Consider the following 12,070-nt stretch of genomic DNA (forward strand, 5'->3'; position numbering starts at 1 on the left):
GCCTAGGAGGACTTTCCTGTCTTGGTATTACGCAAGGCCTCCAGCTGCCTCCCTGACCAGCCTCTGGCCTGAGGCTTTGGGAAAAGAGGAAGCAGCCTCTGAGCCTGGAACTCCTCTCTTGGGGTGGCAGAGCCCTGGGAAGCCACCAGCACCACGAGCATCTGGCTCTCGTTCCTGTTCTTCTTCCTGTGGTTCACCAGCCTTGCAGCCCCTTCCCCCTGCGGAGCAGGTACCCCATCTCCGGAGTGCGAGAGGAGGGCTGGGAGAGGGGTTGGGCTGAGATTTGCTGGGGGGCATTGGGGGTGGGTGCTGGGCCCCAGACCAACTCAAGCCCGAGACACTAATCAAGGCTGCAGCCATTACCAGAACCCCCAAATCTTCTCCAACCCATACCCCGGTCCCAGTCCTCACACCTGTTAGCCCTCCTTCACCCTCAGCGACACCCGCAACATTTCCATCATCTCCATGCAGCCTCAACCCTGACCTTCATCCTCTCCTGACCCATCACTCTCCCCTCCACGTCCACCCAATTCCATCCCACACTGCAGCCGAAATTCATCTTCACACCTGCCCTGGGGCCACCCACCATTCATCTTGGCCTCACAGGAGCCCAGTCCCACTCACTGCCCTCATCACCACTTCTTCCTCCCAGCAGGACCCCCAGCACTGCCTAGCACAGCCTGGGGCGCAGGAGCTTGGGCCGGATTGAAAAAAGGAGATGTGAAATCTCTACTGCCCATTTCAAAGCCAGGCGACTTCATTTATGGGCAATAGGGCTTTTCACGCAAAACGTTTGGCTTAGGTTTAGGGCTTTTCACGCAAAACGTTTGGCTTAGGTTTGGGGCTTTCCACTCTTAGGAAGATCATATACTCTGGAGTCTCCCTCCTGTACCCTGATTTCTTATCTGTGGGGAAGGACACTCCAGATGTCTGTATCCCCTCATTTTCCTCCTTCTGCAGCCTGATAGGGAAGTTGAGGGGGGAGCCCTGGTACTAGGAAACAGAAACTGAGCCCTACATAGCTGTCTGTAGTGAAACTCCGTCTGCCCTTCCTTCCCCAGGCCAGACTCGGCTCTGGGCTCAGAGGTCAGGGTTCAGCCAGCCCTCCCCACTTATCATGGGACACTTGGTCTCACATAGACTCTACCCACCCGCCCACTCGTTCTCGCACAGGCAGCAGCAGACTCGGGCACCCACCTTCCAGGCCATCCCAGTCCCACCCTGATGCAACATACACCAATTTTGAGAGTGGGGATTAAAGCCCATGTTCGGAGCACCCAAGACTTGAAGCTACAAAGATGAATCTCAGAGCCCTGAGCTTTCTGAGGTCTGGTGATCATTGCCTAAGGATGAGGTTGTTTCAGGCTTGCGGGGTCTGGTCCCCAGGACACCCACCCCCTTTCCTAGGACTGGCAATCACCCCTTTACCACCAGGGGGCGCAGGACGCCCACCAGTACACCCAGCTCAATCCAAGCCCTAGGAGCACCTACCCCCTAGCCCTGAGGTTTCCAAATAGGGACAGGGTCTTCCTTTCGGGGGTCTGTTTTGCCTCTTCTTTTCCCAGGAAAGTTCTCTAGGACGAGGGTGGTCTTAGACGAGGTCTTAGGATGAGGGGTGAAACAGGATGAGTCAATGAATTGGACTCCGGTGGGACTTACCTCTTGGGTGTTGGGGCTGGGCTAAGTGTAGGTGACACCTACATGATGTGGGTGGTTCTAGAAGGGGTCCTCTTGCATGTTTCAATAATCTCTGCTCTGTTCTGGGGTCAGTAGGTCTAAAATCCCACCATCCTGTAGTTTCACCATTGTCCCTTCCATGGCTCCAAATGGGAAGAGCAGGGGCCCTGGGGCCGACATGCCCCCTCTTCCTCATGCCCCTTCTGTAGCAGAGCTGACCTTGTTCCCCACCCACCCCAAACATGCCCTGAGCTGCCTTTCAGCCCAGCATCTGGGCCTTAGCTCCAGCCTGGGCCAGCATGAACCTCTCCTGTGGCTTCTCCATTCTCCTGGGAGAGGAGCAGGCCTAGAGCCACCGAAAGAACTGGGGACGAGCCGCTGGGCCTCAGCCAATGACCAGCGCTGTCAGCTAGGTTGCCTGAGGAACAGTGCTCTTCCCGGCCTTCCCATGCCTTCACCTTTGCCCCACTCCCTGCAAAGACAGCCCTCCCCCCTTCACACCTGGCCAAGTATCGTCATCCTGATGGACAATTCAGATCCCATTTAGGCCCTGGGTGTCTGCTCAGCCCCTCCCCAGGAGTGTACCCTGGTAGCCTCCAGAATCAGCTGGGCCCCATCCTGCGGCTGATGGGCTGGGGGCTGGGAGATGTTATGAGTTTCCTGTCCCGGCTCCCAGCCTCCTCAGGCTCACCCCCTCACTCTGCCAAGTCAGCGTTTCGGACCAGGGAGGATTGCAAAGTTGGCAACATGGGTTTTTGTTTGTTTGTTGTTGTTTTAAAGATTTTTTTTTTTTTTTTAATTTGAGAGAGAGAGCACGTGAATGGTGGGGGGTGGGGCAGAGGGAGTGGGAGAAGCGGGCTTCCTGCTGAGCAGGGACTCTAAGGTGGGGCTCGATCCCAGGTCCCTGATATCATGACCTGAGCTGAAGGCAGATGCTTCTCCGACTGAGCCACCCAGGCAGCCTAGCAACATGGGTTTTTGTATGCATGTTGTAAAATACACTTAACATAAAACTTACTGTTTTAACCATTTTTTAAGTGTTCAGTTTAGCAGCATTAAATACATTCATGATATTGTGTAACCATCACCACCGTCAATTTTCAGGAATTTCTCATCATCCAAAAGAGGGACTCTGCTCTCATTAAATATGACCTCTCCACTCACTCCTCCATGCCCCTTCCTTGTCCCTGTAACCTCTAGTCTGCTTTCTGTGTCTTTGAACTTGCATACTCTAGGTACCTCATATAAGTAGAATCATGCAATATTTGCCCTTATGTATATGGCTGGTTTGACTTAGAATAATGGTTTCAGGGTTTGCCCTTGTCACACGTGTCAGAATGGGAGAATTTCGATCCTTCTTATGGCTGAATAATATTCTTTTTATGGATGGACCACCTCTCTTTCATCCATTCATCTGTGATGGGCGCTTGGGTTGTTTCCACCTTTTGGCTATTGTGACTAACGCTGCTATGAACACAAGTGTTCAAGTATCTGTTTGAGTCCCTGTTTTCAAATCTTTCTGTTGAGGGTCACCTGGGTGGCTCAGTGGGTTAAAGCCTTTGGCTTTGGCTCAGGTCATGATCCCAGGGTCCTGGGATCAAGCCCCACATTGGGCGCTCTGCTCAGTGGGGAGCCTGCTTCCTTTTCTCTCTCTCTGCCTGCCTCTCTGCCTACTTGTGATCTGTCTGTCAAATAAATAAATTAATTAAAATCTTAAAAAAAAATCTTCTGGTTTTGATACCTGGAAGCGGAATTGCTGGATGCTACAGTAATCTATGTCTGACTTTTTTTTAAAGATATTTATTTATTTATCAGAGAGAGAAAGAACACAAGCAGGCAGAGAGAGAAGCAGGCTCCCCCCTAAGCAAGGAGCCTGATGTGGGGCTCCATCCCAAGACCATGAGCTTAGCTAAAGGCAAATGCTTAACCGACTGAGCCACCTATGCACCCCTATGTCTGACTTTTGAGGAACTCCCAAACTATTTTCCACGGGGACTGTGCCATCTTACATTCCCACCAGAATGTAAAGTGGGGAAGCAGTGCATGGGGTTTCCCATTTCTCCACGTCCTCATCAACATTTATTATTTCCTGGTTTTGTTTGTTAATAGCCATTTTGATGGGTATGAAGTGGTAGCTGATTGTGGGTTCAGTTTACATTTCCCAAATGATTCATGATGTTGAACAACTTTTTATGAACTTTTTGGCCACATATATCATCTTCGGAGAAGCGTGTATTGAAGTTCTTACCCCATTTTTTAATTTTGGGTGGTTTGGGGTTTTTCGTTTGCTTGTTACTGTTCTTGTTGGGTTGCAGGAGTTCCTTATATATTCTAGATATCAGCCCCTAGTCAGCTAGATGATTTGCAGATACTTTCTCCCATTCTCTGGGTTGTCTTTTCACTCTCTTGATAGTGTCCTTCAATGTGTACAAAAGTTGCAAGTTTTGATCAAGTCCAATTTATCTATTTTTTCTTTTGTTGTTTGTGCTTCTGGTGTCATACGTGAGAAGTCATTGCCTGATCCCAGGTCGTGGAGATTTTCACCTGCTTTCTTCTCACAGCTTTCTTGCCCCTCAGATTCTTCTCTGTGGCACCCCCTTAGAGCCTCATCTCCAGCAGGGCCCCCCGCTGGCAGAGAGCCCACCTTCTTGTACATGGTAAATAGTAGGGATATGTGTTGTGCGGGGCTTGTGTCCCCTGCCCAGACTTGCCCTGCTACCAACTCTAGACGCCCAAGGATCACACCCCTCTCTTGCTCACTACTGCAAGGCCTGGGGGCTCTGCTCTGCTTCAGGGTGCATGTCCTCAGTCCCAGCTCCTGAGAAATGGGGGTCACAAGCTGCCAAGAACGAGGCAAGCATGGAGATGGCTGTGGGGTGGCTCCAGGGACCCCACAAGGGAAGTTCCGGCTAGAAGCCACCTCCTTCAAGCTGCACCTTGACGACTGAATAAGGTTTCAGCAGGCAAAGATCATTTGTGGTGGGGCAGAGCTGGTTAACTGGAGAGCCCATGTGTAGATGGGACTTGGCCACAGACCGTGTGTGTGACCAGCAGGGAATGGGGGCAGAACTGGGAGTGGGAACCCTGAGAACCTTTCAGGGATGTAAGAAGCTCTCAAAGGCAGCACTTTGGTCAGTGCTCAGTCGATCCCCATTAAGGCCTACAGCTGGTAAGGCTGGTGGTAAGGACACAAGTTTCAAGCCATCATCCTTGCTGGGTGCCTTGGAGTGAGTTCCTGGGCCTCTCTGGGCTCCAGTTCCTGTTGGGCTGGGTGGTGGGGAAGAGGTGGGGAAGTGGGAAGAAAGAGAAACAGATGTTCATCTGCTCTGGAGGAGTGTCCTTGAGGGGTTGGGAAAGCAGAACTTGGGGTGGGGCTGAGGGGCACACAGAGGGCTTTCTGGGGCACGACACCAAGTGAAGGTATTCCTGGGTGTGGTCCGCGCCAGGAACGTGGGATCCCGGCTCCCTGCTGCTGGCTGTGCGAGGGTCCTTGGCCACCCGGACCTCTCACTGGGGGTTTGAGGGCGGGCAGCAGAGCATGTGGGGACTGAGGGCTGGACTCTCAGCAGACTCTGAGGCTGAGGTGCCCTGAGGTGCCCTAGGAGGCCCTTGTGTACCCAACCAGCACACAAGGTATGTATCGCCTCTTAGGCACCAGAACCAGTGTGAAGCCTGCTATGGACTCCCTGTTCTGGCTTCTCCAGCTGTTCTCATCCATCTCAACAGGTAAGCTGTGCTGGTCTCGCCCAGCTCGCAGGGCCTGGCCCCGGGCAGACCGCACTGGGCCTGGTCACAGGTTTGTCTGCTGAGGTCAAAGGAGGGCTCAGGGAGGCAGTGGCTTGGAGCACCCCCACGCTAAGAGGCTGCTCCAGGGGTGCCCGGCTGGGGGCTCATCTGGGGACAGGTCTGGGGGCTCTGCATGATACCAGGTCTTCATCATTCTCCTCTCTGTCTCGCCCCACCCTCAGGCCTGTCCTCATGGGGTGTCTCCAGTCCCCAGGCTGTGAAGGGCGTGAGGGGGTCCTGTCTCATCATCCCCTGCGTCTTCAGCTTCCCAGCTAATGTGGAAGTGACCCGTGGCATCACGGCCATCTGGTACTACGACTATGCGGGCCAGCGGCAGGTGGTAAGCCACTCGGAGAACCCCAAGCTGGTGGAGGCACGCTTTCGTAACCGTGCCCAGTTCTTGGGGCGCACAGAGCACAAGATGTGCAGCCTGCTGTTGAAGGACCTGCGGCCTGAGGATTCAGGCTCCTACAACTTCCGTTTTGAGATCAGTGAAGGCAACCGCTGGTCAGATGTCAAAGGCACTGTGGTCACTGTGACAGGTGAGGGGCAGGGTGAGCTGGCTATGGCCTGGAAGTGTGTCCCAAGCTGCTACTGGCCCCATTGACTCACAGCCCCAACCCTCAGTGTAAGCCCATCCCCGGCCTCTCCCAGCCCTGCATCTCCTTTGCATTCACCCTAAGTGGGGCTGGGGGTCGAAAGTAGTCTCTCCTTCCTCTTGAAGGACCCTGCCCAGGTCTCGCCCCTCAGCTGGGCTTTCTAGGGCAGGAGGCCTCCTGTGTGGTGAAGGGGAGTCCTGAGCCTCTGGTCTTTGTCTTCAGAGACGCCTGAGAAGCCCTCCATTTCCTCCCTGGCGGAGCTCCATGAGGGCATGGAGGCCTACTTCAACTGCTCTACTCCCTATGCGTGCCCAGAGGAGCACATCAGCCTGCAGTGGGAAGGCCAAGACCCCGAGCGCTCGGTCACCTCCAACCTCCAGAATCTCAGGCCCACAGGCATCAGCCACCTGGAGACCCTCCACATGGCCCTGTCGTGGCAGGACCACGGCCGGACCCTGCACTGCGAAGTCTCGGTGGCCAAGCAAAAGGCTCGGGGCGAGATTCACCTCCAAGTGCAATGTGAGTGTGCTGGGGGCCCCACCCTTGGGACTGAGCGCACTTCTGTGGCTCCCCAGAGGAAACTAGTCTCTTCTGCAGCCTGTAGAAAGAGAACCCTCGCCCCTGAGGCAGAGCCAGGTGCACTTGGACCTCTAGGCTCAGCCAGGGGGGAGAGACGCTGCAAAACCTTAAAAGTCACATTGAATGACTCCCTAGTACCTCGTGTCCCTGAGGCCGGGTTGGGCAGAGGAGGGGAGACACGAAGAGCCAGAGAACTGGGGCCCGGGGAGGGAGGACTTGGGGATTCAACCCAGCTCTGGAGGCTGCTGTGTGTTGGGGGGAGGAAGGTTCACCCTTTTCTTGTCTAAGGCTACTCAACAAAGAGGAGGTGGGAGGAAACCTGAGTTTCTACTTGATTATGCAACTTCCCATCATGGTAAAACATGGCGGCCTATTCTAGAACAGGGGCTGTTCACAGGCATCATCAGGCTGGCTGGGTCCACCACTAGCTGAGGAAACTGGGCGAGTTACTTGACCTTTGGGGCCTCCATGTCTACCTCTGTGAAGGAGAGGAGTTGTTCTCAAGGAACTGTTATGGAAATTGAAGGAGTGCTTAGCACATACCGAGCACTCTAAGATATTAGCTTCTGCTATTTTCATATTTCCCTAGATAAAGCATTTGAAAATAATAGCTTTTATAAGCCTATTTCCATAGCCAGAGGATTTGGAACAAGATTTCTAGAAATGCAGATGTGCTGTATGGTTGGCTCCTTCCTTCCAAGCGGGTTAACCATCCTCTGCCTTTGGCCCCCTTCATGAAGTGTTTGATTCCTTGCCAACAGCTACCAAAAGCCACCTAAGCAGGAACGATGGTGCTCATGATCCCTAGATAGAAGAGAGGGTGATGGCCAGTGTCACGTGGCAGAAAGCCTTAGAAGGCAGTGCAGGCTGGACGCTAGGCCTGCATTATTAGCCCTCGGTGGAGAAGGAAGGAATCAGAACCTCCTCACGAGGTGGGGGCAGTGCCTGGCGGGGCTTCCTGAAAGAAGAGTGGCACCACTGTCTTCCCTGGGCCCTTCCTCTGACGCCCTGCCCACCACCACCCTATGCCTTGCAGATGCCCCCAGGGGCGTGGAGATCCTTCTCAGCCCCTCAGGGCGGAACATCCTGCCAGGTGATCTGGTCATACTCACCTGCCGGGTGAACAGCAGCTACCCCGACGTGAGTTCTATTCGCTGGATCAAGGACGGGGCACCGCTCCAGGTCGAGGGGCGTACACTGAGGTTGTCCCGGGCAACCTGGGGCGATGCTGGTGTCTACACCTGCCAAGCTGGGAATGGCGTGGGCTCTTCGGTCTCGCCCCCCATCAGGGTCCACATCTTCAGTAAGTCCTGGAGGAGCCCGGGTCTTGACTGGAGGGTGGGGCGGGGTCCCCAACAGGCCACTGTTGTTCAAGGGAGCTAGGCCAAAGTGCCTTCTGGGACACAGGTGTGGAGTCCTAGCCCTGCCCCAGATAGATGACAAACATCCCCAACGGGGTGGGCGGTTGCAAGAATCCCAGTAAACAGGACAAAGAGATGCGGTGCCCATCCAGAAGGGGCCTGGTACCGAGCATGCAGGATTCGGGCTGATTGACTACAACCCCAGGATGCTGGAAGATCTCTGAGTGTCCCCCAGCATGCCCTCTGCTGCCCCCACAGTGGCTGAGGTCCAGGTGAGCCCGGCAGGCCGCATCCTAGAGAACCAGACGGTGACACTGACCTGCAACACGCCCCAAACAGCCCCCAGCGAGCTGCGTTACAGCTGGTATAAGAACCATGTCGTGCTGGAGGATGCCCACAGCCACACGCTCCTGCTGCCCTCGGCCTCCAGGGCCAACACCGGCTTCTACGTCTGCGAGGTGCAGAACACCTACGGCAGAGAGCGCTCCGGCCCCGTCAGCGTGGTGGTCAGCCGTAAGTGGCCAGGGTGGAGCTGCGGACAGGGTCCCCACAGGAGGGTGAAGAGCCTGGGCCTGGTCGGCTCTGAGCTCACACCCCAGCTCTGCAACTCGGGGCAAGCTTTCACCTCCCTGGGCCTGGGTGTCCTCCTGTTTTAAACCAGTTTTCATTTTGAATGAGTTAAGCTTACAGAAAGTTGCAAGAAGAATACAAAGAATTACCATACACTTTTAACTTAGATTCTCCATTTATTAACAGTGTGGTACATTTGTTCTCTGTCTTTATTTATTAATTTTTTTTTTAAAGAGTGGGATTAGGGGGTGCCTGGGTGGCTCAGTGGGTTAAGCCTCTGCCTTCAGCTCAGGTCATGATCTTAGGGTCCTGGGATGGAGCCCCTCATCGGGTTCTCTGCTCAGCAGGGAGCTTGCTCCCCACCTCCCCACCCTCCAGCCTGCCTCTCTGCCTGCTGTGATATTCCTCTCTGTCAAAAAAAAAAAAAAGAGTGGGAAAGAGAGAGCATGGGTGCATGGTGCGGGGAGGCGCAGAGGGGATGGGGAGAGAAGATCTTAAGTAGGCTCCACGCCTAGTGTGTGAGTCTTCTTGGGCTTGGCCTCACCACCCTTAATCATGACTTGAGCTGAAATCAAGAGTTGGATGCTTAACTGACCGAGCTACCTAATAGATTTTATTTTTTAACAATAGTTTTAAATTTACAAAAATATTGAGCAGATAGTACAGAGGTCCGATGTATCTTTCCTGGCACAGTTTCCCCTATCACATTCTGGATTAGTGTTGTGTATTTGTTATAATTACTGAACCAACACTGATACATTGTTAACTAAAGTCTGTAGTTTATAGTAAGGTTCACTCTTTGTGTTGTACATTACAGGTTTTGAATAATATCATGTACTCATCTTACAGTGTCATACAGAAGAGTTTCACTGCCATAAACATCCCCCGTTCTCCATTTATTTATCTGTTGAATGCCTGACAACCACAGGCATAAACAATTTTGCCTTTTTCAGAATGTCAAATAGTTGGAATCATACAGAAGGTAGTCCCTCTCTCTCCCTCTCTTTTTAAAAGATTTTATTTATTCATTTGAGACAGAGAGAGAGCGCGCACATGTGCACAAGCAGGGGGAAGGGGAGAGGGAGAGGGAGAAACAGACCCCCCACTGAGCAGGGAGCCCGATGTGGGACTTGATCCCAGGACCCTGGGATCATGACCTGAGTGAAGGCAGACGCTTAATAGATGGAACCACCCAGGCGCCCCTTTTCTTGCCTTTCTTGCCATTGAGACTTGAAGAGTATAAGCTAGTTGTGTGAGTGTCCCTGTTTGTGTTTGTGTGGTTTGTGTAGAGTGAGCCTGCATACCCGGGCAGCAACAGCGTGGGTGTGACTCTGGGTCCGTCCTGCTGTGTCACGTCAGGGGGCATGTGATGACAGTCTGTCCCATTGCTGGTAGTTCCTCACCCTGGCTCCTTGGACGAGGTGCTACCCGCTGCCGCCTGGCAGTTTTCCCAACTTCATAGTGGGCCCCCGACCCCCCAACTCACAGAGTTGCCACAGCTGTTGACTGAGAAAACAAAGTGACTGGCTCCACTCAGGCGCAAGTGTATTTGACTGGTCCTCAGAAGCTCTGGGGTTGCTCCCTTCAAGGGGTATTGCAGGGTCATAGCCTATAAAGTGGGATCCGGGATTGCCCCCATCTGAGGGTGACCAGCACCCCCTCATCTCCACGCAGACTCGCCCCTTGCCCCGGACCTAACGGCTTTCCTGGAGACACGGGAGGGGCTGGTGGGTATCCTCCACTGCTCCGTGATCAGCGAGCCTCTGGCCACCCTGACGCTGTCGCACAATGGCCTCATCCTGGCCTCCACGCCAGGGGAGGGAAACCACAGCTCACGCTTCAGTGTCTTCTCCACCCCCAACTCCCTGAACCTGGAGATCCGAGACCTGGGGCTGGATGACACTGGGGAGTACACGTGCTCAGCTACTAACTCCCTGGGGAAGTCATCGTCCACCTTGAACTTCCAGGCCAAAGGTAAGACAGGCATGGGGAGGGGGGCTGGTGAAGGGACACCAAGGAGGAGGCCTGCTCTGGTCTTTGTCCCAGGAGTCCAGGGGACTTAGCTGAGGGGACGAACAAGCTGGTTGGTTTTAAAAAAAAAATCACATCAAAGATCTGGGCTATAACCACCTGGGAGGTTCCTGAAGTCAAGGCAAAGGGGAAACGTGGCAGGTTGCATTATTCCTTTTGTACACATTTTGACTCTGAACTTGAAGGGCCCTTCACATCCATTGGTTTTTTTATTTATCAAACGTCTGGGGCAGGCTCTGCTAGGAGTCCGAGGCAGGAGGAAAAATAGAAAAGCACGGTCGTCCACACCTTCATGCATGCATTACCATTCCCTCCTTCTGAGGCTGTGGAGGACAGAGCTAATCAATTGTGCCAGGTTTTTGATGGAAGCCTGGGCTCTGGCTCACAATCCTTCTCCATCAAGCTGCAGCCAATAGATTAGAATTGGCATTGAAGGACAAACTCTCCTGATATCAAGATGTTCATGGAGCTAATGCCACGGAGTCCAGACCTACCTACAGTCATGTGGGGAGAGGAGAACCCTGGAGGTCTTCCTGCAGCCGGTGGCATGGGTGCAGCTGGATGCAGGGGACCTGAGCCTTCCTTACTCCCTCCTCTGCCAGTGGCGCACCTCCTCATCAGCCCCGCAGCAGAGGTGGTAGAAGGCCAAGGAGTGACCCTGAACTGCAGGAGTGGTCTGAGCCCATCGCCTGACATCCGCTTCTCCTGGTACCGGAATGGAGCCCTGCTTCTTGAAGGTTCCAGCAGCAGCCTTCACCTCTCTGCGGCCTCCAGCACCGATGCCGGATCTTACTACTGTCAGGCCAATGATGGCCACAGGGACAGCGGACCCTCCTCACCTGCCATCCTCACTGTGCTCTGTAAGCAGTCTTCCCACCAGCCCCTGCCTACCTGGGGAGGGTCAGCCCACAGGAGCCCGCCAGCCCCCTCACCTCCTTCAGGCCCGCCCGCCCCGGGGTCTAGATCAGGAAGGCAGCCACGGGCATGGGCACCACAGAGCTGCCCGCCCAGGGCTGAAATGTGGAGAACGAGCCTGGGGCTTGCTCTGCCTCCCCATATCCTGTCCCTCAATCCCAGCCTCTTTAGGGCCCTCTACTTTTAGCCTCAAAGGCACCATGGGTACCTTGTCCAAGTTTTGTCCTGAGCTGGTCCCTAGGACACCATAATTCCATATATGTGCACACACCTTCGGCTGTGCTCTCACAAGCTCCCATAGCCTTGACAGCAGAACCTCTCAGCACAGGGACTGTGGCCTATCAAGGGTGGATGCTTCAATATTAACCTGGGGGGGGGCAATCAGAAGCACACAATGTTATGCTAGCCCATACGACACCCTTGTCCAAGCTAGAAAATGATATTCCTTCCTCTGGGAAGACTCAGTACAGCACTAGAGCACAGCTGAGCATGAAGGCCATGGGCCGAATTCCTCCTCCTTTTGTTTGGTTGTCCTTGTGCAGTGAACAACCT

At 54.0% G+C, this 12,070-nt stretch overlaps 1 protein-coding gene across 6 annotated transcripts in view; it reads left to right on the forward strand.

Annotated features, from left to right (window-relative positions):
* The window catches only part of SIGLEC1 (sialic acid binding Ig like lectin 1), a 22,186-nt gene continuing 10,116 nt past the window's right edge, over nt 1-12,070 (forward strand). For 2 of the 6 annotated variants that reach the window (XM_082744516.1, XM_082744519.1), the window contains exons 1-7: nt 4,989-5,403; nt 5,646-6,005; nt 6,285-6,581; nt 7,678-7,944; nt 8,261-8,515; nt 10,247-10,546; nt 11,206-11,463. In XM_082744516.1, the coding sequence (XP_082600642.1) occupies nt 5,313-5,403; nt 5,646-6,005; nt 6,285-6,581; nt 7,678-7,944; nt 8,261-8,515; nt 10,247-10,546; nt 11,206-11,463 (1,828 nt within the window). In that variant the 5' untranslated portion in view covers nt 4,989-5,312. Of the gene's footprint in view, nt 230-4,988; nt 5,404-5,645; nt 6,006-6,284; nt 6,582-7,677; nt 7,945-8,260; nt 8,516-10,246; nt 10,547-11,205; nt 11,464-12,070 lie in introns of those variants that run through there. The other 4 variants (XM_082744517.1, XM_082744520.1, XM_082744518.1 and 1 more) reach the window with 4 other exon arrangements.

This window comes from Mustela nivalis (genome assembly GCF_964662115.1).
Source record: "Mustela nivalis genome assembly, chromosome: 8".
Taxonomy (NCBI): Eukaryota; Metazoa; Chordata; class Mammalia; order Carnivora; family Mustelidae; genus Mustela; species Mustela nivalis.